Source organism: Sarcophilus harrisii, chromosome 1 (genome assembly GCF_902635505.1).
Source record: "Sarcophilus harrisii chromosome 1, mSarHar1.11, whole genome shotgun sequence".
Lineage (NCBI taxonomy): Eukaryota > Metazoa > Chordata > Mammalia > Dasyuromorphia > Dasyuridae > Sarcophilus > Sarcophilus harrisii.
Window position 1 is genome coordinate 284,372,500 of NC_045426.1, and position 27,061 is coordinate 284,399,560.

The 27,061-nt window shown below is 36.7% G+C and overlaps 2 protein-coding genes across 7 annotated transcripts in view; one reads left to right on the top strand and one right to left on the bottom strand.

Annotated features, from left to right (window-relative positions):
- IFT74 (intraflagellar transport 74) overlaps positions 1-27,061 on the bottom strand; it is a 229,399-nt gene that overhangs the window by 165,928 nt on the left and 36,410 nt on the right. For 2 of the 5 annotated variants that reach the window (XM_031943353.1, XM_031943347.1), the window contains exon 1: positions 9,982-10,188. The exons of 1 other annotated variant lie outside the window; for it this stretch is intronic. The gene's annotated coding sequence lies outside the window, so the exon portion shown is untranslated. Of the gene's footprint in view, positions 1-9,981; positions 10,197-27,061 lie in introns of those variants that run through there. 2 more of the 5 variants (XM_031943364.1, XM_031943367.1) reach the window with 2 other exon arrangements.
- PLAA (phospholipase A2 activating protein) overlaps positions 21,815-27,061 on the top strand; it is a 38,844-nt gene continuing 33,597 nt past the window's right edge. The window contains exon 1 of one of the 2 annotated variants that reach the window (XM_031943330.1): positions 21,815-22,493. In XM_031943330.1, the coding sequence (XP_031799190.1) occupies positions 22,345-22,493 (149 nt within the window). In that variant the 5' untranslated portion in view covers positions 21,815-22,344. The remainder of the gene's footprint in view (positions 22,494-27,061) is intronic. The other variant, XM_003761401.4, reaches the window with a different exon arrangement.

Genomic DNA, 27,061 nt, shown 5'->3' on the forward strand with positions numbered 1-27,061 from the left:
AAATGGGAACTGAATAAACAAACTATGGTACATGAAAGTAACAGAATAATACTAGACTATAAGAAACAATGAACATCTTCAGTAACTGAGATGTTCCCCACCTCCTAAGATAAATCAAGGGTATATTTAAGTTTAAAATTATGAGAAACCATAAGGTCCCAGCATATTTACTGGGGTATTATAAATTTTACACAAGATTGAGTGTCCAGAAAATAACAATATGCTTCAGAGAATCAGAACCCAGAAAACAAGAATCAGAGTTGGTCACAGAACCATGCTTTTCATGATAACCTATGGTTTTGAGATATATAAGCAGCATGAATTTTCTCAATAAATGGCTCTTTTGAACTATCAGCAACCCCTTCTCCTTATTTTCAACCCCATAGTTCATTTCTGTTGTGCTAGACACAACAGAATATGATGAATACAGATTAGCATGTAAAGATTGACATGAATATGTATCTACAAAATGAAGCAGAGGCAGAAAAAATAGATATATTGACTTTATCAATGTAAATGAAAGAACCGACAATTACATAACAATCAAAAAAAGAAACATTGCAAGATAATATATAACAGACTGGCCCCCAAATAAATTATGTGAGAAGAGCCCTCCCTCCAATTAGTAGTTTTGGTTTTGTTTTTAGGTTTTTATTTTTTTGTTTTGTTTTGTTTTTTGGTAGAAGATTTCTATGGATGTGGAATATTCTTAGTTAATAAAGGATGATTTTTTGGAAGGAAAGAGGAAAGGGAAATAGAGAAATCTGAGTAATGTATAGATAGAAAAATCTAAAAAAAAAAAAAAAAAAAAACCCTTTCTGCTCCTTGTTGCCTCAGCATCTCCTCCCTGTCCATCCTAGTGTGTATGTTTCTCTAAAACATGTGAGCTCCCTAAAGACAGTTATTATTTTGTTGTGTATCCCCCCAAAACCTAGTATAGCATACAGTGTGCTTAATAAATGCTTATTCAATTGAATTGAAATTGAGTGAATACAATAAATAGTTATTAATGGTTAGATATTGACTTGAAAGGAGGCTTGTAAGATTTAACATTTTATCAATGACTCACTGAAGGTCTTCAAACAAAAGCCATATGTTCTTATCTGGCTTAAACTGGATGACCTCAGGAATCTTTCTAACTCAGATTTTCTGATAATAAAAACAGAGAAGGATAGAGAAGAGAAAGAAAAAAACCTGTTAAGAAGGAATCAAAACTTGAGCAAATGGTAAGAATTCATCTAGATGCCCCAAAAGAATTTAAGTCATCTGGCCTGAACAAAGTATATCCCCAGGCAATATAAATAATATGTAAATATAGCTGAGGAAGTAACAGGGAATGAACTTGTAATTTCATTGGTATAAGGAAACTCCCAATGAAGAGTTTCCTCTACAAACGTAAGTCACTACCTTCTCCACAATTTAGTCATAAAGAGCTGCCTAGAATACTAAGTTAAAGTGACTTATTTTGGCTTACACAGTTAGTAGTAATAGTAGGCTTACACAGTAAGTAGTTCGACTTAAACCCTAATCTTCTTAGCTTCAAGGCTAGCCTAGCTCTCCATTAACTCTGACTTAATAGCTACTATACTTTTTTTAAAAATTAGGGGAAAATTTAAAATAATCATGCACAGTATAAAATATTTGGGACAAGGGAAAGTCAGGAACTATATGAGCACAACTACAAACATTTTCCAAACAAATAACGTCAGATCTAAACAATTTGAAAAATATCAAGTGCTCTTGGATAGGTCAAGCAAATATAATAAAGATGACAATACTGACCTAGAAATAATAACAAAATTTATCTTGAAGAAAGAAAAGGTCAAGAATTTCAAGGGAATTAATGGGGGAAAAAAAAAAAAAAACCAAATGAAGGTGGTCTAAGCTGTACCAGATCTAAAGCAGCAGTCATCAAAACCATCAATCATCAAAAACAGAGCAGTTGATCAGTGAAACAGGTTAGGTTCATAGAAAAGTCAATAACTATAGCAATGTGGTGTTTTACAAACCCAAAGACCCCAGCTTTGGGGATAAGAATTCATTATTTGACAAAAACTGCTGGGAAAATTTAAAGCTAGTATGGCATTGACCCACACATAATACCATATACCAAGATAAGGTCGAAATGGGTGTATCATCTAGACATAAAGAAAATATTAAAACAAATGAGAAGAACATAGGATAGTTTACCTCTCAGATCAATGGAGGAAGAAGGAATTTGTAATCAAAGAAGAACTAGAGATCATTATTGATCACAAAATAGATAATTTTGATTATAGTAAGTTAAAAAGTTTTTGTACAAACAAAACTAATATAAACAAGATTAAAAGGGAAGCAATAAACTGAGAAAACATTTTTACATTTAAAGACTCTGATAAAGGCCTCATTTCTAAAATAGAGAACTGACTCAACTTTATAAGAACTCAAGCCATTCCCCATTTGATAAATGGCCAAAGGATATGAACAATTTTCAGATACAGAAATTGAAACTGTTTGTAGTCACATGAAAAGGTGCTCCAAATCACTACTGATCAGAGAAATCACACCTGTCAGATTGGCTAAGATGACAGGAAAAGATAATGTCGAATGTTGGAGGGGATGTGGGAAAACTGGAACACTTACACATTGCTGATGGAACTGTGAACAGATCCAACCATTCTGGAGAGCAATCTGGAACTATGTTCAAAAAGCTATCAAACTGTGTATACCCTATGACCCAGTAGTGTTTCTACTCGGCCTATATTCCAAAAAGATCTTAAAGGAGAGAAAGGGAGCTACATATGCAAAAATGTTTGTGACAGCTCTTTTTGTAGTGGCAACAAATTACAAACTGAATGGATGTCCATCAATTGGAGAATGGCTGAATAAGTTATGATATATGAATGTTATGGAATATTATTGTTCTATAAGAAATGACCAACTCCGAAGATTTCAGAGAGACTTGGAGAGACTTACATGAACTGATGCTAAGTGAAATGAGCAGAACCAGGAGATCATCACACACTGCAACAACTATACAATGATCAATTCTGATGGACATGTTCTCACGAGAAGATTCAAACCAATTTCAATTGTTCAGTGATGAAGAGAACCATCTACACCCAAACAGAGGACAGTGGGAGCTGAGTGTGGACCACAACAGAGCATTCTCACTTTTTCTGTGGTTATTTGCTTGCATTTTGTTTTCTTTCCCAGTTTTTTTTCCTTCTTGATCTAATTTTTCTTGTACAGCAAGATAACTGTATAAATATGTATACATATATTGGATTTAACATTGGACTACCTGCCATCTAGGGGAGGGGGTTGGGGAAAGGAGGGGATAATTTGGAACAGAAAGCTTTGCAAGGGTCAATATTGAAAAATTACCCATGCATGTTTTGTAAATAAAAAACTTTAATTTAAAATAAACAAATTAATTTTTAAAAATTTAAAACAATTTTCAAAAAATAAAAAAAAAAGAAATTAGGGGAAAATAGCTAAGTGTAATGATACATGCTTGTAATCTCTAATTCTAGGAGACTTGAGTTGAGGAATTCTGAGCTGTTTTAGAGTTAAAGCTGGTTGGTGTCCTCACTGAATACAGCATCAAAATGGTAAATTCCCATATGGTAAATTCACCAATATAATGAGCAGTACCATCAGACTGCCCTTTAAAGAGCTCAGGTTGAAATAAAGAAGATCAGAACTTCCGAATCAGTATTGAAATGAAGTAATAAGTAGCTACTACATTTACAATATAAAAATAGGGAGAACTAATCTCAAATAATAACAAATAGTAGAAAAGAGAAAAGGGCCAAAAACTGAAGATAGGGAAAGTGTATCAAACTTCATTAAAGGGATAGAAGCCTTTAAATTGAAAGTCAGTGAGCCTGACATTGATTTCTGGCAAATTCTAGAAAAAATTAAAAAATTAATGGTTTGCAAGCAAATAGAAAAGGAAGTGATGAATACTATGAACCAAAGGATTCATAAAGAACAAATTTCGGACTAATTTCATTTCCTATTTAGCAGAATTGCTAAAGAGGATTATCAGGGAAATAGTAGGATTCAAAAAGGACATAAAATTAATGTAAAAAAATGAGACTTAAGATGAAATATCCTACAGTGGAACAAATACTAGTCATGGGATCAGAGACCCTGCGTTAAAATTATGCCTCAGAAATTGTGTGAACCTGGATAAATTATAGGCCTTAATTTCCTTTTCTCTAAAATAAGTGGGAGGAATTAAGTGGCCTCAGATGGCTCTTCCAGGTTAATTACCATAGAAGAAAATGCAGGGGATACCTGATCACTGTCTTAAAATATTTGAAGGGATCTTATCATGTGATAATGGTCTGAACTTATTATGCAGAGACCCACAAGACAGAAACAAGATGTTGAATGCTCATTCCTGCATGTACTCTACCAGTCAATGAGATTGGCTTCTCTGCTCTTTCTTGGAACAAAAAATGCATTCTCCCAATTCTGTATATTTTGACTGGTTCTATCCTTTCTTTTTATCCATTTTCTGACTATGTCTCAACTAAAATCTCATCTTCTGCAGGAAAAGATGCATGATTTACCTTAATGCTGAAGCTTTCCCTTTAAGATTATCTTCAATCTATCCTATATCCATCTTGTCCCATACATGATGTTTTTCCTCATTAGATGGCAAGTTCTTTGAGAGTAAAAACTGTTTTTGCCTTTTTTCTCTTAAATGCTTATATCTTTAAGGCTTAATAAATAGTAATTGACTTAGAAGGATTTGATTGTTTTAATTAGGAGCTGGATTAGCTTGTCGATACTCTTGAGATTCATTCCAGTTCTGAGATTCTATAGCCAGAAAAATGTTGTTGCTGAGCATATAGCAGCAACAATACTTTCTTATTATAGATAAAAACAAACAACAACCAAAAAAACAAAAACCAAATTCAAAGACCATAGCAGGAAAAAAAAAATTTGCTAACTTAATTCCCTCCAGTTTTTTTTACCCTCTCCATTTGATTATCACTGCTGAAGTAATTTGCGTGATTAATAACTTTCTATAAACTTCAGTTGTAATGTTCTCTCTAAAATGTAATGTTCTCTGCTAAGGTTTTCTTGGGGTCTCTGAGGCAGTCTTCCTTTCAGTTCAGTAATCACCACAAGTGTAACCAGATGTTAAAGTCCAAATCCTTTATTGTCTCTTTCAAAGTCTTGTCTCCTTTCCTGGGTTAGCTTTCTTAGAAGCCTATCTCTCTCCTTGGTTCCATGGGCTTGAGCTCCTGCCTCCTTCTCTGCCTCTCTCCGAATATCCAAAGGTTTGTACTTCAGCCTCCAGCCACAACAAAGGTGGAAGATGGAATGAATCTGTCTCTGCCTCCGAGAGCTTCTAGTGCACTTGTCCTTTCTGGCCCTGAAAGCTTCTTGCTTATATGTCCCACACTGAGTATACACCAATCATTATATCACTAGGAAACCATTATTTGTTGTAGGATTAAATCAATGCTAAACTAGATTTAACCACAGTCTCCTCAATTCCACTTAGTACCTTATTTCTAGTTCTGGCCCATAACATCTCCTTGTAGGATTAAATCAATCATGCTAAATTAGATCAACTATTGTCTCTATCAATTCCACTGACTTAAGTACCTTGCAAGAATCTTTTGTTTGAAGTTCAGAGTTCTGGCCCATAACATCTCCCGTTTTAGAATATAGGTGGTCATGACCTCCCTGACTTCTCAAGGAGGTGAGAATCCCCAAAAAAGAGGTGATCACGCCTTCCCTGATTGCTCAAAAAAGGGGTGAAAACACCATAAAAAGGGGTAATCACACCCTCCCTGATGTCTCAGGAAGGGAGATGAAAACACCAAAGGAAATGGGAAATCAAATCAGATTAGTGGTTTCTGAAGGGTCTCACTCTTAAAGCAGGTATATATAAATGCATTAATATGGCAGGTATTACACATAATTACATAAATACATAGTTAACACAGGCTAGTAGTGATGTAACAAATAACATGAATCAACATGAGGAATTATACATGTCCATAAGTCCTAGAAATAGTCCAAAAGGAATCTATTGTTCATTACTTCATGTGCAAGAAATCCAATCATTCATGCAAGTTTTAAAGTCCTGCAATAGTTTCATCTTGTGTTAGGGAATCCAATGATTCCTGCATATTTTGTTCTTAGGTCTTCTCTTTTGTTTTGAGGTTTTTCTCTTTTTCGGTCTCTCTCCAGGTGCTCATTGGCATTCATCTGATTCCTTCCTCCATCTGTAAAGATATAAGCAAACCTTTTCTCCCAAGCAGTTAACCTATCTAATCCCTTCTGTTTACCACCTTCTAAATCTCTTCTCATCACCTGGCAATTACATTAGAGCTGCTTGCACTGGACACTGCCCTTCCGTTGGGTTAAAAAAGCCCATATTCTCTCCAGTTGTAATCCTTTTCTGCCATGTGATTGCTTTTCGGCTGACTGATCACATCAGAGTCCTGAACTTCTAAAAGGTGTAAACTCAGCTGTCATCATGCCCCACCTGAGGCCCTGAAGCTGGATCCCACCTCTCATTTCCCTGGGTCAATCTGCATTCTGAGGCCCAGTGGAAACCTCAGTTGCATTCTGGACACAGTATTTTGAATCTTCTTTCACCCTGTCTTCCCACTATATCTCTATACCCATTGGGCACTCAAATATCCTATTTTTCCACACTGAAAGCATGGACGAGTTTCTCTGAAAGTCCCTTGCCAAGAGGGACCCTGTCTTCCCATGTTCATCATCATAGCCTGGTTATAATAAGCATTTGTGCCCACTGTGGCACAGCATCTTATGATCTCCTCTAAAGGAGCGTTTTTGTGTAGTCCCCATATAATTCTTCTGCAAACCTTATTAGCATTTTCCTTAGACAACTTAGTCAGTTGTCTTAGCATAATTCTTGTAGCTGCATTTTCTCCAATGGTTCTTGTGACAGCGATCTGCAAACACCCCACAAAATCAGCCAAGGGTTCATTGAGACCTTGCTCTATTTTTTGTGAAGGCTTCCCTTCAATCTTTCCCTGGGAGAGTGCTCCAAGCTTTTACTGCAGCAGTAGCAATTTGTTCATAAGCTACTATGGGGTAATTAGTCTGTGCTGAATTGTCTGCATATTGACTTTTACCTGCTAGTTGGTCAAAAGTGATCTGTATGTTAACTCCAGTTTGCTTATTGTGTTGGGCTTGTATCCTGCATAATTCACTATATTCCGAAAGCCACAACTAGTTTTGTCCAGGTTCTAAACATGTCCTTGCTATGGATTTCCAATCACTAAGGGGTTAAGATTTCATAAGCCAAATTCTCTAGTAACATCTTAACATAAGATGTAGCCCCCATAAAGAATGCAACCCTTTTTCAAATCCTTAATTTTTTCCAGATCAAAAGGAATTTATCTTCTCCACTGCTGACCTGAAGAGTCAAGCTCTTCAATCACAGGGTATGCATTTATTAAATCAGATATATCCTATCCTTTTTTTGCCTTAACCAGTGCCTTTTATAATCCTGTCATAGGCTGCTTCATAGGTAGTGCTGACTGTTACTGCTTCTCCTCCTACTCCTTCTTCCTCCACCCATAAAGGGTTAATTGAGGGGGGAGGTCATGAAATGGGGAATACTCTAATGGCTTCTGCTGTGAAGCACTACATTCAGAATTGTATTTAACTCTATTCTCATCTGAATCTTCATCCTTTTCACCTAGTTTATCTGGATCCTCCTCCTTCCTGCTCTTTCTTCTTTTTCCTTATTCTATAACTTATATAACTTCCTAAAGCCAGTTGTATTAAATTATATGTATAAAGTGTTTCTTTGGAAATTGAGTCAGATCCATTATCACTGTAGCATTGACATAATTGCTCTCGTACTAATTTCCACTTGTCTGGATTCATTCTTTTTCCTTAAGAGAACTAAGGAGATGTGTAATATCCTGTTTCTAAAAGTTCAACGATCTGCTCCCAAATTACAATCAAACTTTGGCTTTTCATAAGTCTTACAATGCTCTCTACACATTTTCCTTGAATTAGAAAAAAAGGCTGTTTTCTAAACATCTGTCCCATTTTAGCTGAAATATTACTTTAACCCTTAACAAAGTTTCCTTGTCTATTTTTGTACTCACCCTAATTTCTGGGTCACAGATGAAGGTTCTTAGTACCCTGGAAAACTCCTTTGTTTCAAGTTCAGAGCTCTGGCCCATAACATTCAGTAGTTCTCAAGAATATAAATTCCTTACTCTAATACTCTAATACTTCCAAAGATATTCTAATTTAACTGCTCATTTTTATTTCACACCTTCACTCCCTTTACTCTGTAGGCAAATTGGCCAACTAACAATTTCTTGCCCTTATTCTGTCTTGTCTCCTTGTACAAAACCGTCCCATCTGGCAGCCTACTTCACCTACCTGTTGAAATTCTTCCTTCAAGTACCACAGTTATAGAGATGACTACTTCATTAACAAATCTCTTATTCCAGTTCACCTTCTCCACATGTCTATAAGGTAGTGTTCTATAATTATCTATATCCCTTTTACCTGTATATTAGATTGTGAGCTCTACAAAGATGCTAATAGTTGTTTTTTGTTTGTCAAGTTTCCTAACACCCGTAAAATCTTTGTTGGTTGAAAGAGAGTTTGGTCAAAAACTTTTCTTCACTGCTGGCTTGGCCACAACTAACCATGGGTTGTTAGAAACATCAACCCATTATTCCTCTTTTTAGGAAAAAAACTACTGTATGTAAATGTGGTGGGGCTTATGCTTTTCTTTTCAATTACAAAAAGTTTGTGGAAATAAAACCTCCCTTTGCTTCTATTGAAACCTTCCTTACAGGCGGATTAAAACATGGAAATATAATGTCAAATCAACTAGCATTTATTTTGTGCTTCTAATACTTGGCAAGTACTGAGCTAAATTCCAAGTATACAAAGGCAAAAAAAAAAAAAAAAAAAAAAAAAAGAACCTACTGCCACGGAGCTTATAGTCTAGTTGGGGAGAAAAAAAGTAAAGAACTCAGTACAAAAAAGACATACAAGGAGTAAATTGCATTTAATCCCCAAGGGAAGGCACGAATTTATTTTATTTTTTTTTCACTTTTATTTTTTTTAATTTAATAGCCTTTTATTTACAGGATATATACATGGGTAACTTTACAGGATTAACAATTGCCAAACCTCTTGTTCCAATTTTTCACCTCTTACCCCCCCACCCCCTCCCTTAAATGGCAGGATGACCAGTAGATGTTCAATATATTAAAATATAACTTAGATACACAATAAGTATACATGACCAGAACATTATTTTGTTGTACAAAAAGAATCAGACTCTGAATTATTGTACAATTAGCTTGTGAAGGAAATCAAAGATGCAGGTGAAGGCACGAATTTATTATGATGACTGAGGAAAACCACAGGAGTCGAGAAGTCTGGATTTTAGTACCGACTCAGCTGTCGGCTAGTGGGAGATCTTGGAAAGGGCACAAAGTCAGACCCCGAATGTCTCTTCTAAAACAAACAAGCCCAAAACAATCGACTGCTGAGCCTACTGCCCTCCATCACCTTTTCCAGCTCTGAAATTCTACACTTTTTACATCTTGGCTTTTAAAAAAAATTCCTAGAACTAACCGAAGTGTTTATTTCCCCTCATTTTTATTCTCAAGCCTTACTGCCTTCAGTGAAACTTTCCCAGCTCTTCAACTCCCTCCCTACCTCCAGGCACCCAAAAACAACTGGTTGGGGGCGAGCGTGAGGCAGAAGAGACCTAGACCGCGTATTTCCGACTTCAGGAACGGGCGCGTGGTCTGAGCTTGGAAAGCCTGTGTCCGAGGGTAGAGAGAACTGGCCTGGGGAGTGTCGAGAAGCGGGGGAGGCAGAGGGAAGAAACAATAAGTTAGGAGGCTGAGAAGAGAGAGAACAGGGCGGGGGGGGGAGACGATGCGACGCAGATGTGCAAGATGTGTAAGGAGGCAAAGAGGGTGGGAGATAGATTAAAGGATGGCTTACCTCTCTCCCAGATCCAGGCTTTAGTGAATTGAGGGAAGCAGAGCGTTCCTCCTTTGGCTCGATGCCTCCGCCACCCACCCCCAGCACAGTTTCTGCACGTAGAGTCCCGCGGAACAGCTACAGAGGCTTCCAACGACCCAGAAGCCCTAAGGGCCAGAGCCTGTATCCAGGCAACCAGAAAAACAGCCCTACAGAGCTCTACAAATCCAATGCAGTTCCTCTCCTTTTGCCCCTCCCCTTCTTCTGACTCCTCCCCCAGCCTTCTCTCCGCTCTCAAGGACAAAATAGCACTTGATTCTCGCGAGATGAGTGACCTTGTCATAATTCTTTTCCTGCATGCTAATATTCTCCTAAAAGAGGGAAGAAAGTGAGGGCGGGAGGAGGAAGTGGAGCTTCTCTGATAATGCAGTCAGCATTTTTAAGTTCCAAAGGAGACTTATTTAAGTGTGCAGAGGAATGTACTCGCAGAAAAATATAGACACATTCGTACATATACATACACATATACTTACATATTAAAAATACACTTACATATAGACATGAACGTACAGTGCATTGTAATATCGGAGAAACTGAGCAAGACAGAGACTAGAGACTAATAATTTATTAAATGGAGAGATATACTGGGATGGGGAGAGGCATTCTGATGTTCTATCAAATATTCTGATAAAAGAGGGAGGGGAGGTTTTGCAGAACTGAGAAGCAGGGAAACCGAGGCAGGCCTGGGTCAGGATAATTAGGGAAACTGAGTCAGGACAATAAAAGAACTGTGGCATAACAGCATATACACATATATTACAATATATATGCACTAACATATACATGCTACACAATGCATGCATATATGTAGGACATACGTAACATATATAGTACACATACACATGCATACCCATATACATACATATAAACTTATATATCTATAAATAAAATTATGTGTGTGTATATGCACACATATACACAATCACATACTTATACTTAAGCTCAGTCTTCAGGAAAGATTGCATAAGACAAAGCAAATTGTGCATGCTCCTAAGGACCAGGCTGTCACTGACTATTAATTCCCCCTGACCATTGATTAAATACAGCCAGGCTAAATACAAAATAGTTTAGGAATCAAGTACAGCAAGAGGATCTTTATCTGGAGTCTGTAAACTTGAGGGTTTTTAAAAAAAATTTTTCATAAATGCACTTCAGTATGATTGATTTCCTTTATAATCCTACTTATGTAATTTTGTGTATTTAAAAACATTGTTCTGAAAAGAGGTCTATAGAAGTCCCAGATCACCAAAGGGTCCATAACATGCAAGATGTGGAAGGTAAAGCTTGATCTATTTTTAACGAAAAGATTTTACATGATAAAAGTGAGAAGGGAGTTCATCCAGGACAAAGAAATATGAGGGAGGGACAGCAAGAAGATCAGTTTGGCTATGCAGTAACAGTGTGGGAAAAGGAGTTCACGAAATTAAAGGCTGAAAACAGTTTGGGGCCAAGTGCTAAAGCCCTTTTAAAAGAATTTATGAAATCTATTTTTTTTATTATAAGCTTTTTATTGACAGAACATATGCATGGGTAATTTTTATAACATTGTCCCTTGCACTCACTTCTTTCTGTTCTAACTTTTCTCTTCCCTCCCTCTTCCCCTCCCCTAGATGGCAGGCAGTCATGTTAAAGTTTATCTTAGATACAATATATGTGTGCAGATCTGTACAGTTCTCTTTTTGCACAACAAAAATTGGATTCAATTATGGAATATTATTGTTGTAAGAAATGACCAGCAGGATGAATACAGAGAGGCTTGGAAAGACTTACCATGAACTCATGCTGAGTGAAATGAGCAGAACCTGGAGATCATTATATATTTCAACAACAATACTGTATGAGACTATTTCAAAATCCAATTCTTTTTGTACAGCAAAATAACTGTTAGGACATGTATACTTGTATTTACTTTATACTTTAACATATTTAACATGTATTGGTTAACCAGAAATCGGGGTGGGGGGGGGGAGGAGATGGGGGAAGGAGGAGAAAAATTGGAATCAAAGGTTTGGCAATTGTCAATGCTGTAAAATTACCCATGCATATAACTTGTAAGTAAAAAGCTATTAAAAAATAAATACTATATGAGGGTGTATTCTGATGGAAGTGGATATCTCCAACAAAGAGAAGATCTAATTCAGTTCCAATTGATCAACTATGGACAGAATCAGCTACACCCAGAGAAGAAACACTGGGAAATGAGTGTAAACTGTTTACATTTTTGTTTTTCTTCCCAGGTTATTTTTACCTTCTGAATGCAATTCTTCCGGTGCAATAAGAGAACTGTTCGGTGCTGCACACATATATTATATCTAGGATATACTGCCTGCCATTTAGAGGAGGTGGTGGAGGTAAGGAAGGGAAAAATTAGAACAGAAGTGAGGGATAATGTTGTAAAAAAAAATTACCCATGTGAATGTATTATCAGTAAAAAGTTATTAAAAAAAAAAAAGAAAAATTGGATTCAAAAGGTAAAAATAACCTGGGAAGAAAAACAAAAATGCAAACAGTTTACACTCATTTCCCAGTGTTTCTTCTCTGGGTGTAGCTGATTCTGTTTATATGAAATCTATTTCAAATGATATTATATGATCAAATGAGAAATCATTTTAAAAGTGATTAGCACAGTGTCTGACACTGAGTGCTTAATAAATGTTTCCTTCCTCTTGCTTATTAAGTATAAACAATGACATTGTTAGATCTATGCTAACAGAAAATGACCTTGGTAGCTATGGGGAAGTTGTTTTGAAGTAAGAAGACATTCTAGGTAAGAAAATGACAAGAAAATATCCAAATGGTCAAGTTGAGAGGTGATAAGGACCTGAATTAAGAATTTCTTAAGGACAGAGAGGACAGATGCAGAAGATACTGGGGAAATAAAAGCAATATTTGGCAGCTGATTCTATATGTAGGGTAAAAGAGAATGGAGAATTTTTTAAACAATTGAGAAACTTAGAAGTATGGTGATATTCTTTACTGAAATATGGAAGTTTAGGAGAAGGCTTGAAGTAAATAATAATAGCTACCATTTGTATAGTATCTTAAGGTATGCAAAACACCTCACATGTTATCTGATTTAATTGTCATAATGATCCTAGAAGGTGATATTATTATCCACATTTTAAAAGTGAGAAAAAGAAGTTCAGAGAGGTTAAGTGCAAGGTCACACAGCTAATGTCTAAGGTGGAAGGTGGAACTTAGGTTTTCCTGACTCCAGCTACAAAATTCAATCTACTGTGTCACCTAGCTATTTCCAGAAAAGAAAATTTTTTGACATTTTAAATTTGATATAAGTTGTGATGTGATAAGCTTAATATATCTATGAGACATCAGTCAAATTTAAAATATTTAATAGGCAATGTTGGACTAGAGCTCAGAAAACAACAACAAAACAACTTAGAGTTGTATATATAGATCTGGGAGTAACTGTATAGCTGCTAATTAAATCTATGAGAACTGAAGAGATCGCTTGAGAGAAAAGAAGAGAACCCAGGAAAAAGCATAGGGGTAAACCTGATATAAAGAAGATTGATGTAGAGGATGATCCAGCAAAGGTATTGAGGTTTGAGGATGTATTTGAGTATTTGAGGAAGAGGATGAGAATAATATCAAGAATTAAAAGCTAGAGAAGAAAAAGCATATAGCATGAGAAGATAGTCAACCAAAAATTGCTGCAAAGTGCTCAAAAAGGATAAGGACTGAGGGAAAAAAACCACATTAAATACGTCAATTAAGTTGTTTGTAATTTTGGAGAGATCAATTGCAGTTGAGAGAGTTGAGAATTGGAAATGTCTAGGGTATGAAGACCCTAACTCAAAATGACTACTCAGAGACCTCTCAAAGTGAAGATAGAAAGCCTTTTATTAGAATCTCATCAGAAGTGGGCAGTCTTCTCCTGGAAAGTCCAGTGTGAGGAGGCAGATTTTACAGAAACAGAAGCATTCAGTATAAAACCGCAGACCGCCCACCACCCATTGACCTTAAAACTGATGGGTTTATACACGTGGAATGATGAGGAGCTGGCTAAACTGTCTAGGGAAGGGTACTAGTTGCATAAGGGGATTTTCTAAGTTTAGTTTCTTTAGGGTCATGTGATTTCTAGGAAATCAAAACTGAGGCCTAAGGTTTCACATACTTTAGTAGATAGTTTCTGAGAAACGACATTACTTGCCCCACACAGAAGTCAGACTTTAAAGATTAAGGAATGAGTGAGGGAAAACAGGACTTGGAGGTAATGAGTGCAGACAGCTTTTTTTCCCCATGAGTTTGCCTGAGAAAGGAAGGAGAGATATAGGATATTACATTGAAAGGATGCTAGTGAGGAGGGTGAACCCTGAAACTGTGTCCCTTTTAATCTGTGAAAGAAGGGAGATTTGAGATCTCAAGCTGTCCTCTGGAAAGGCATCTCTCCCAGACGATAAACTTTTAAGTAGTCTCATTCACTTGGAGACCTCAGCCTGATATTCCCATTGAGTGGCTTGATACTCCAAGATAAATACTCTCTTTTCACCTGGAAATCTAGGCCTGGGGGCATTGACAACATTGAGGATTTCTCATTCAATTTTGAATGGAAGCCATAGCCTCAGATTGCTAATAAAAGAGAATTCTGAACTCCAAATCTCTGCAGAACTCCAAAACAGGATTATGCTTTGCCAGGGAACCTCTCTTCTTGGCATAGCTGTTTGCCAAGACTTGCCCACCGTAAAGATCTTCTCTTCTCAGTTTTAACCTTTGCCATTTTCCCTGCCAGGACTAAGTGGGTAACCCACTGAGAAATCTGTCTTTCTAGCAAAGTTGGCTTCTCAGTGCCAATACAATTCCTTTTTGCCTCAGATTTTCGGGTTTGCAAATTCTTTTGCATTGGACCTTCACCCATCAGAGGGGATTCCCCACCTTAATTCTCACACTTCTTCACTATATTAGGGCACATGTAGAAGGATTAATTTTGGTGTGTTGAAGAGCCACCTTATTATTACAGAGTAGAGTTAAGGTAATTAGATGACAATGCCAAAGGATGAAGAAGAGGGAAAGAGAAAGAGCTTTTAGTAATTGATCTTCATGGAATATTATGTATTTAAGAAGTAATAAATATGAACAATTCAGAAAAGCATGAAAATGTATGACCTGATGTAAAATAATTGGAACTAGGGAAATAATATATATATACATTGTGTATTATAAATGGATATATAGATAGATATGCATATACAAAGGGACTGCAATAATGTAATTTTTTTTTAATTTAAATACCATGTATAACAATTAGTCAAGTAATTGACCCTATACAGGAAGTGAGAAAATGAATGTTCTTCCCTTTTTTTCCAAAGATTAGGGACAATAAGCGTGGAATATTGCATATACTATCAAACTTGGTTGCTGTCTTGATTCTGATGAACTAATTATTTTTTTCTATTTTTTTATGTTTTATAAGAATAGCTCCCCTCTGGAACTACTTCTTTAAATTTCATTTAAGTTATTACTCAAACTTTCCACAGGGCAGCGGCTTATGATTGAGTTTTAAAAGTAAACTTTGAGGGGCTGTGGTTTCTAATACTGTATTAGTAATACTATTAATTAATTCTGAATTAATTCTTAGAAGGCATATTTACTAAGCAGGTATAATAAGCCCAAGTATTGTAGAAACAGTTCTTCTGAACTGGTGGCAAATTCTCCCCTTGGACTCACAAAGTCTCTGGGAAGGGGCTTCAAAGGAATAAAAAATGATAATAAAGTACATATGTAGGGAACTTGTATGTTAAAAGGGTACAACACCATGTTACTGGAAGGGAAGATTGGAAGTGCTGGTGAAATAGCCACACATTGATTACCTGACAACTTCCCTTTTCCCATCTTCTTGACTATTTACTAAAAAATTGTCATTTTGCCCCCATCTAAGTTCTTGACTTCTTTGAATCTATCCAAGGAACCCTTGGGCCTCTACAAATTCCTTCCCTAGATTGTAAGAAAAACACTTAGCCTAAATATTACAGACAGAAAAGCATCTCAGTAAAAAAGTGTTACACTGGGTGAGAGCTGGGGAAGTGACAGTATAACTAGAAAACTGCCATTAAGGGAAACCTTTCCTGGTCTTCTTGGTTATTAGTACTTTACATCTATCCCCAGTTTCGAATTACTTGGGACTTATATTACTTGTAAGAAAACGTTGTTCCCCTCATTACAATGCATGCTACTTGAAGGCAAGGACTGATTCATTTTTGTCTTTGTACTCCTATACTTAGCATAATCAGTGTTTGCTGATTAATGATTACTGATACTAAAGAGAAATGGCCATTTTCTTTAATATTTTAGAATCTTATACCTTTCTATTGTACACAAGGTCATGTAGTTAGGATTACTAGTTAGGATCAGAATCAGTCAGCTTCAGGTTTCTGTTACTTGTTACTTCCCTGGGTAAATCCTCTGGGTCTGTTTCCACATCTCTTAAATAAAGGATTGCACTACATGGTCTTTAATATCTTTTCTATTCTATGGTCCAGTACCATTAAAATTACATAAAATGTTTCCTTTAATATATCCTGCTTTCTACTGCTATATTGATATTCCAAAAAAGAGTATTCAGTCATTTTTAAGATATTCAAAAACTTCTAGTGGTTGTGTTCCTTTCCCTCAATAATTTTGTATTTTGTTTATATCCTGTATTTATTCATCTGTGAATATATTCCATCTCCTTAGCAGAATGTAAGATCCTTGAGGGTAATAAATATTTCACTTTTGTAATTATCTCTCTAAAACCTAGTTCTTTTTTTTAATAACTTTTTATTGACAGTACATATGCATGGGTAATATTTTACATTCATTATCTCTTGCACTCACTTCTGTTCCAACTTTTCCCTTCCCTCCCTCCACCCTCTCCCCTAGATGGTAAGTCTTATACATGTTAAATATGTTATAGCATATTCTAGATACAATGTATGTGTGTAGAACCTAACAGTTCTCTTGTTGCACAGGAAGAATTGGATTCAGAAGGTAAAAATAACCTGAGAAATAAAACAAAAATACAAAGAGTTCACACTCATTTCCCAGTGTTCCTTCTCTGGGTGTAGCTGATTCTGTCCATCATTGATCAATTGGAACTGAATTAGATCTTCTCTTTGTTGAAGACTTCCATCAGAATACATAGTTGCTGAAGTGTATAATGATCTCCTGGTTCTGCTCATATTTCACTCAGCATCAGTTCATGTAAGTCTTCCCAAGACTCTCTGTATTCATCCTGCTGGTCATTTCTTACAGAACAAATAGTCCATAACATTTATATACCACAATTTACCAACCATTCTCCAACTGATGGGCATCCATTCATTTTCCAGTTTCTAGCCACCACAAAAAGGGCTGCTACAAGCATTTTGGTACATATAGTTCCCTTTCCCTTCTTTAGTATCTCTTTGGGATATAAGCCCACTGATTGATAACTTTTTGGGCATAATTCCAGATTGCACTCTAGAATGGTTGGATTCGTTCACAACTCCACCAACAATGCATCAGTGTCCCAGTTTTTCCACATCCCCTCCAACATTCATCATTATTTTTTCCTATCATCTTAGCCAATCTGACAGGTGTGTAGTGGTATCTCAGAGTTGTCTTAATTTGCATTTCTCTGATCATAGTGATTTGGAACACTCTTATGAGTGAAAATTGTTTCAATTTCATCATTTGAAAATTGTTCATATCCTTTGATCATTTATCAATTGGAGAATGGCTTGATTTTTTAATAGAGTCAGTTCTCTCTATATTTTGGAAATGAGGCCTTTATCAGCACCTTTAACTATAAAAATGTTTTCCCAGTTTGTTGCTTCCCTTCTAATCTTGTTTGCATTAGTTTTGTTTGGACAAAGGTTTTTAATTTGATGTAATCAAAATTTTCTATTTTGTGGTCAATAATGATCTCTAGTTCTTTGGTCACAAATTCCTTCCTCCTTCACAAGTCTGAGAGTTAAACTATCCTATGTTCCTCTAATTTATTTATAATCTCATTCTTTATGCCTAAATCATGTACCCATTTTGATCTTATCTTGGTGTAATGGTCTTAAGTGTGTCCATGCCTAATTTCTGCCATACTGATTTCCAGTTTTCCCAGCAGTTTTTGTCAAATAATGAATTCTTATCCCAAAAGTTGGGATCTTTGGGTTTGTCAGATACTAGATTGCTATAGTTATTGACTATTTTATGTGATGACCGTGTATTTTAAAATCAATCAGAGTCAGGAATTCAGGTTAAGGGAAAAATCTTCAATCTTTATTCTCAGTAGAGGTGAAGAAGGATCTGAGGTAAAAGGGAATTGGAGATGAAAAGAGAAGCCAGCCAGACCAGAAGCCCCCAGAACAGAACCTAGCCAGCAGTCTCTCTCCGCTTCTCTTCCTGCCCCTCTGCCTCCACCCAACAAAATTGTCATTTCCTATACAACACATCAGGACTTGCACAGAGAGTGGGTGGGGGCCATTCTGTCTCCAAGCATATATATTAATAGAGTATAATCCAATTACTATTTAGCCTCACGTGCTTGGGACCTCAGTGCATCAACTTGAGCCTCAGCCCATTACAATTTTATCCTGTGAATCTAACTTATTCCACTGATCAACTAATCTATTTCTTAGCCAATACCAAATGGTTTTAGTGATCACTGCTTTATAATATAGTTTTAGATTAGGTACAGCTAGGCTACCTTCATTTTATTTTATTTTTTTTTCACTAATTACCTTGAAATTCTCGACCTTTTGGTCTTCCATATGAATTTTGTTATTTTTTCTAGGTCATTAAAATAGTTTCTTGGGAGTCTGAGTGGTATAGCATTAAATTAAATAGATTAGTTTAGGGAGTATTGTCATCTTTGTTATATTCGCTCAGCCTATCCAAGAGCATTTAATATTTTTCCAATTATTTAAATCTGACTTTATTTGTGTGGAAAGTGTTTTGTAATTTTGCTCATATAGTTCCTGACTTTCCTTTGGTAGATAGATTCACAAATATTTTATGCTATCAACAGTTATTTTGAATGGAATTTCTCTTTGTATCTCTTTTTGTTGGATTTTGTTGATGTATAAAAATGTTAAGGATTCATGTGGATTTATTTTGTATCCTGCAACTTTGCTAAAGTTGTGAATTATTTCTAATAGTTTTTTTTTTTTCCTAATAGACTCTCTGGGGTTCTCTTGGTATTCCATCATATCATCTGCAAAGAGTAATAATTTGGTTTCCTCATTACCTACTCTAATTCCTTTAATTTCTTTCTCAATTCTTATTGCCACGGTTAGCGGTTCTAATACAGTATTGAATAATAATAGTGATAGTGGGCAACCTTGTTTGGGAATGGTTCCAGTTTATCCCCATTACATATTGTGAAGGTTTTCTGGAGGCAGCCTTAGTTTCAGTTACAATCAATAATTACTCCAAAATGCAGCCAGCTGGTAAAAATGCAATTGTTTATTTCTTCTTCCAAATTAGCCCGGTTAGCCCAGAGACCTATCTCTCTGCTTGAGCTCTTGCAGCTTTGTTCTTGGCTTCTGCCTCTGCTTTCTTCAGCCTCCACCCAGCACCAAGGTAGAAGATGCAATGAATCTCTTGCCTCAAAGATAGGGCTTGTGGGTTCCAAGAGCTCTCTCCGACTCCAAGTAAAACTCTCTCGAGCTCCCAGAGTTTCTAGTAACTCCTCAAGTAACTAACTCAAGTCAGTCCCACAAGAAGAACTAAACTCAAGCTCCAAGAGCTCCCTATATATGTGATCTCCCAAAGGTTAACTCTGCCTTCTGGAGGGAGAGGGATTCTGGGTTATCTCCCAGAGTGCTCTCTGGCCCTAAGGGAGGTGTGAATTTGAACTAAGCCATACTAAGCCCTGCATTCTCCCAAAAGCGTGAACTCCATTGTGTACCTAGATACTTATGAGCTCTCTAAAAGTGTGAACACAAGCATTGTTTCCATCAGTTCCACTTAGTACTTTGTTTCAAGTTCTAGCCCAAAATATCTCTTTCTAAGATCAAATCAACTCCAATGGCTTAAAGGTTTGTAAAGATTCCAACAACATATGATGCTTACTGACAGTAAAACCTAGTTCTTATATGACTAATAAATTCTTAATTAACTGATAGATATTTCTTGAATTAAATAGTCTTCATACTATCTATGAAGAAATTAATGCAATTAGTAGTTTTATTTTTGTTTTTCAGTCATTTTAGTTTTGACCAACTCTTTGTGATCCTATGAGGTGCTCATGGCAAAGATACTGGAGTATTTGCCATTTCTTTTTCCAGTTCATTTTACAAGTGAGAAATTTGAGGTAAAGAGGATTCAGTGACTTGTCCAGATCACACAGCTAGGTATTGTTTGTGGTCAAATTTGAACTCTGATCTTCTTAAATCCAGGCCCAGTCCTCTATCCACTGTGACACCTAGTTGCCCTTACTTTATATAATAAAGATTCATAATTTCACTGAACTTTATTTCCATCATGTAGTGTTCAGTAAGAAAAATCTTTTAAAACCAAGTAGCAAGTATTCAGACTTCTAAAAATAATGAACTACATAGAGTCAATGGTATAGTTAAACATGGTCACCAAGATCAGCAAGTATTAAAAAGCATCTATTATGTACTAGGTACCATGCCATCTACTAGGAGATTTGTAGAAAGGAAAACAAACAAAAAATACCTGTCCTCATGTAGCTCACAATCTAACAGAGGAGACAACACTTAAATAGCTATGTATAAGACAAACAGTTCTGAACTGGTGGCAAATTCTCCCCTTGGACTCACAAAATCTCTGGGAAGGAGTTTCAAACTAATAGAGAATGATGATAAGGTACACATGTAGGAAACTTGTATATTAAAAGGGTAATTTACAATACCTTGTTATTGGAAGGGAAGATTGGAAGTGCTGGTGAAATAGTCATAAATGCCTTTTTAGCATTAAGGGAAACAGGGAAGAGCATTGTAGAAGGTGGGATTTTATCTGGGATTTGAAGTAAGACAGAAGTTAGATAGATTTCCAAAACTGGGGTAAACCAGTACAAATACTTGGAACTGGGAGATGGAATATCTTGTTTTAGGGATAGACGGGAGGCCAGTGTCACTAGATTGCAGGATATGTGCGGAGGAGGAAAGTTTAAGAAGCATAGAAAGATAGGAGGTGGTCTAATTCTGAAGGGCTTTGTATGTGAAAGAGGATTTTATATTTGATCTTGGGTGTCACTGACTGTGCTAAATAGATGCTGGGATGAGGAATAACAAACGGACTAATATATTTAAGGACATGCTGACAGCTGGAGGATAGGGGAAGAGGCCAATAAGGGAGAACAACTAGCAGACTATTCCAATAGTCCAGGAGGGGGCTTATGCCAAGTTGCTGAAGGTTAAAAAGGAAAAGGAGGCATATATATAAAAGGCGTTGAAACGGTAAAATCTTCAGGATTTGGGAGGGCCATAATGAGTTCTGTCGTGGACATTAAATTTAAGATTTTTACGGGGACTTCCATTTCCAGATGTCCAACGTGCTATCAAACATACAAATAATCCATTCTATCTAGTTTGGGAATGCAATTTCATGGAGCATTACTTAGTTCATCATCCCAGATGTTGAGGCTTGTTAAAAAAATACATATATGAAAAATAAAATGGGGGGAAATAAAAGCAGGAAAAATTTTAGTGAGGCTGCAACCAGAAAAACGCTTAAACTATAACTCCCAAAATGCAATGCGGGGATCTCTGCTTCCCAGAACCGCTTTGAAGAAGCTCGCTCTGGTCCCGGCCCTCTCCGATGTCAGGTTGGCGCATTGCTCTGTGGGACTTGTAGTCCTGACTGATTTAGGGTTTAAATTAGAGCTTGATTAAATCCCTAAGTGAATCGAAGCCTTTTGCCTTTCGATCGCAAAGTTATCTTCCCCATTTAATCGTCTCGGAGGAATGGAAAGCCAGGGCGCAGAAAATGAATGAGGGGAGGGCGGTGGCCTCTGCTCCATGCGTCACTCCCGGCTGCGGGCGATGACGCCTTTCCGGTGTGCGGTGTGGGCTTGCTGTGTCAGAGATTCCTGCCCCCTCCCTCGCCCGGTCGCCCGTCCTCAGCTATTCACGGTCCCTTCCTCCCCTGCTCCCTACACTTTTCCCCGCCGCGGTCTACTGCTCTGTCTCTCTAGAGTTCCAACAAAGCGGCCGTGTGGCTTGGCCGCTTATCGGGGGTGATCTCTGGCCGTCTTCTTTCCCGGCCGCTTTTTGGGGGAATTTGCGGAACCAGCACTGTGTCCGTTTCCCAGGATTTTTCCCTCTCGGGCGCACACCTTATCCCCCTCCTTTCATCCCCGCGCTGCCCGGCGTATTCAGGGCCATGGCGAGCGGCGGGGGCAGGTACCGGCTGAGTTGTTCGCTCTTGGGCCACGAGTTGGACGTGCGGGGCGTGGTAGCTGGCCTTTATCCGCCGGGAGCCTTCGTGTCTGTGTCTCGAGATCGCACCACCCGCTTGTGGGCCCCGAACAGGTGAGCATGGCGGTGGAGTCTGGAAAGAGGCAAGGTCCAGCCCCTACCTTCCTTTGCTTTTTGAAGGTCCTGCCTAGGAATTCCTGCAAAGATTCTGACCTAAGGTTTAATTGTGTTTTTTCCAACTGGATGAAACTAACAGACTCAAGTTCACCCAGTACTCAATCTTGCATTGTTGCCCCCCCCCCCCCCCCCCCCCCCCACGTCCCGCTCGTTTTGATTAGGCCCAGGGAAATACTTCACTGAATTGTTGTCCAGGGAAAGGAATTGTGTAAACAATACAACATAAGTGTAAAGCTTTTGGCAAAGAATTTCAGAACCCCTACTTTCAGTGTGTACTAGTGATTACACTTTTACACTCTTATTTTATGTATTTGTATGTCAGATTTCAGTAGCCTAACAGTATCAAATTTTAAAAATTGAAACTGTTTCAGTGGTGGCAGGGTGCCTAAGAATATTTGTCGTAAAATAGAAATTTACTTCTAGTACTTCTAAGGCATCCTGACAAGTGTTAATTTTAAAGCATACAGCCAGGAAGAATTTTTGTGTTTCAGGATCTCTAGGCTGATTGGTGTGGTGGTTAAGGGGAAAGAAGCATAAGAAACTAAGGAGGATGGCTGGATTTATTTCTATAAAAGCTTTTTATAAAAACTCACATAAAAGCACTTGTGAAATTTTGCCTTAGAGTTTGTCAGAAGTATTGATGTCTTAAGGATAGTAATTTTTCCTCTTGGATTTTGCTGCTCAGCTTAAAGTATTTGAAGTGTCTTAAATAAAATTTTTTTTAAAAGGCCTATTTTGTGTGCCAGGAATTAGAGATATGAGTAAAAAGGATGGAAGTCTACTCACAAGGGGCTTACATTCTAATAGAGGATACAGTCAGTAGTTATGCTATTGTTCACTATAAATTTCTGTTACATTTCTAGAATGTAGTCAATATGTTGAATGGCTGACTATATATACAATAATGCTACAGCATAATGGAGATCTGTTCATTGTGGATACTCTTTCTCCTGGCATAAATTGAAACCTGTCACTATAGTAATGAATTTCCTCTTTTTCTGTAAATCTTTCAAAAAGGAGCTCCCTTTCATTCTTTGCCTTTTTAGCATTTATTGGCTTCTAATGAAATATTCATTTGTTCTCAACACTTTACTCTCCAAATGATCTTTAGTTTGTCACTTTTCCTATTTCATGAGTGTTTTTTTTTTCCCCACACTACTACTTGCATACAGATTATCCGTGAAACTGCACTGTTGTCTACTTGTACCTACTGTTTGTCTTTCCTCCTGTTCTTTGGGTGTTTCTCAATTTTGATTCTTTGGATATTGTAGCTTAATATTTGGAAGCCAATATAGCACCAGTGAGAGAATGGTTGTATTAAAAATGTGGGTTTTATGGAAACATTGGGATCATTAACAGCAGTATTCCAAAAGCACATCGGAAAACCTTATCCTTTCCTTTTCAATTATGGATTCATTTTTCATTTGCAGGATCTGTCCAAGATAGATTTCTGTGTGTAGGTATGTGCCAACTTCCCAGCTATATTTTATAGTCTAAGCAATACATGGTCTTCATCCCCCTTATTTCTCCTGCTTAGGTTGTTATACCCACCTCTTGAATGATTTTGGATCTCACTGAAGAGGCTTTTTAGGAGTTAGGAGCTTGATGTAATCAAACACTGTTATCTGCAATATGAGCATCTAGAGAACCTTACTATCTTTAGGGAGTCTCTTATACTAGCAAATCTTTGGCTAGCATGTCTTCCTTTTTCTGTCTTGCTTTGATATTCTTGAATCAGCTTTTTCTATGGTCGCATTAGTCAAGAAATCAAAGTATAATCTTAACTTTTATATCTTGATCTTGTTAGAAGAGAGACTATATAGTTAAGGATGCATTTAATGCTCTATTGAGTCAAATTTATTCTTTTATTTTTGTTAATTAACACATTTTCGTGCTCAGTTGTGTGGTGTTGAAGATGTAACTTCTGTTGAACCTTATCTATGAAAGTGCCTTTTCTCATATTTTTATTAAGAATGTACTTTGATACATGTACACACTATCTCAGAAAGTTTTATAAAGATGATGGGCATAGATTGGTATTTGCTGGTGTTTACATCTTTTTTAATGATATTATTTTCTGACTTTTTTCTATTCCATTCTTTTGGTAGATTTATAGTTTCTGAATGGGAATATCTAGTCTAACCCATTTTTGAAAAAAGGATTCCTACAACATTCCCAATAAGGGTATATACATCTCAGTAGTTTTGTTTTAAGTACCCTCCTAGTTTCTTCAGTAGCAGCTCATCATATTTTTGGATAGCTCTAATATTTAAGAAATTTTGTTTGTTTTAAATTTCAAGCATATGAAATTTACTTTTTTTTTGTTTGTACCCATTGGTCCCAGTTTGATACTTGAGACCAAGCAGAATAAATCTAATCCATTTTCCATGTGTCAGCCCTTCAGATAGCTGAAGATAGTTATTATGTCCTTCCAAGTCTTCTCTTCTCCAGGCTCACATATCTAGTATCTTCAAAGAAGCTTTATGCGCTATTAGCTTATATGCTATGATTCTGAATCCCTTGAGATGTTCAAAAACAATATCTGAGGACCTTCAGAAATATTACATTGAGCATGGATTTCTTCTGTATGTATTAGACAAGGTATGGCAGTACTTCCCAAATCCCATTTTCTTAATTGCCATTTCCATTTCTTCATATATTGCATTAAATACTGAGATGTGAAAGGCTGGATTTAGTTTTATGAGAAAAACTGCTTGAGTGTTTTTCACATGATTGTCTACCTTTTTAAAAAAAATTTGTGAGGAAATACAATTTTCTATTCTGTAATATATCTTTAAACCTAGGTTTCAGTGTTAACAATTAAATGTTTAATTGAGACATCTTTTCATAGTTTGTATTTTCCTTAGTTGGGTGGAAAAATTGCTTGATATTTGCTTTACCATAAGGTAAATAAAATTCACCTCAGTTAAATTCAATAAACATTTATTGAACACCTTCTTATGTCCTTGACAATTGGCTCATTCTAGAGAACAGAGATGAAAAATTATATGACCCTAATACTCAAGGACCTTACCATTTTTCCCAGACCTTAATATCAGTCCTGGTACTTACAGCACTTTTTTGAAAGAATCAATCTTACTACTAGTAATGAATAAAAGAATAGACCAAACGAGGTGGTTTAGGATTTAAAGTAAAACACCTGCAGAGATTACAACTCTATCTCATACACTGTGATGTAGTTTATGTGTTGGGTCTAGGTCCACTTAGCTATGGGGAGTTCTTAGTTACTTGTAGTTGGTTCTGCCTTTGAGGTGCCTAGATTACAGTCACTTTCACACAAGAGCAGCTTCATAAAGTTGCTAAAAGTCATGAGTTTTCTGTTAGAGGAGCTGGATTCTTGTTCTAAAGAGTCCTTTTATAACAATAGATATTGGACCCTTGAGGGGCTCTGTTATCTCAAATTGGGAATATAAATCTGGAGTTTAATTAATATTTAGTAGGAAAGGGAATAATGTCTAAAGTTTAAAGATGTGCCTGGGTCTTTTTGGATACTCCAAATGAGGATCAAGCATATACAGGTAAGTATAATACAAGTTAGAATGTGGGTAATCCAAAAAGGAAACTCTAAATAAAGTACTCCAGGAAAATTTGATGAAGAAAATAACTCTTTAATTAAAACGATTAGCGAACTTATCATGTAGAAAGTGTCACCATAGATGATCATTGAATGAAGCAAGTGTAGAAGAGGAATTGCATTCTAGGTATAGGATGCACTTCAAGTTCCTAGTACAAACAGGTTCTTGATAAATGTGAATGCATGTAAGCAGGAGATCACAGGATGAAATCAAGGAATAGTTGGTAGTTGCAAGAAGGTAGAGCATATGAAAGGGAGTAATATAGAATAAAGCTGAAAAGAGATTGGAACCATATCATGGAGGGTTTCAAATTCTTAGTTAAGTAGATAGTAGATGAGGATAGTAGAACCATGTTAAGTGGAATTTTTAGTTCAGGAGAATAATAAGTTTTGTGTTTTAGGACAATTATTTTGGCAGCTGTGTAAAGGATATATTGTAAGGCATGGAAGGAAACTGAAGGTAGGGAAGTACAGGAAAAGGCTATATTACAATAGGTAATTCACCTCTCCAAGTGAGAGGTAGTCTTGTTGTACCCCACATCTAGAAATCTATGTATATATTGTAATTCCCTTCAGAGTACGGAGAGAGGGAAGAAACATTTATATAGTGCCCATATAGTGTCAGGCACTGTTTAGTACATTTTAAAACTGTAGGTTTGTAATTACAGTTTATTGTACTCTAGGAAATTAGAACAGTTCTAAGATCAACCTTAGGATTTAGAATTACATTGAAGTGAATGCTTAGCCTTATTCTTTCCAAGTTACAATTCCCTTGAAGGAAGTTAGTTATTGGGGGAAGGAAGTTTTAGTTTATGGGAGAGTCTTCTATACTGGGAATGGCTTGACTAGAACATAAATACTGAATGTTTATGAACCTGGAATAGTTACCATGCTGTTCCAATTTCCTTGG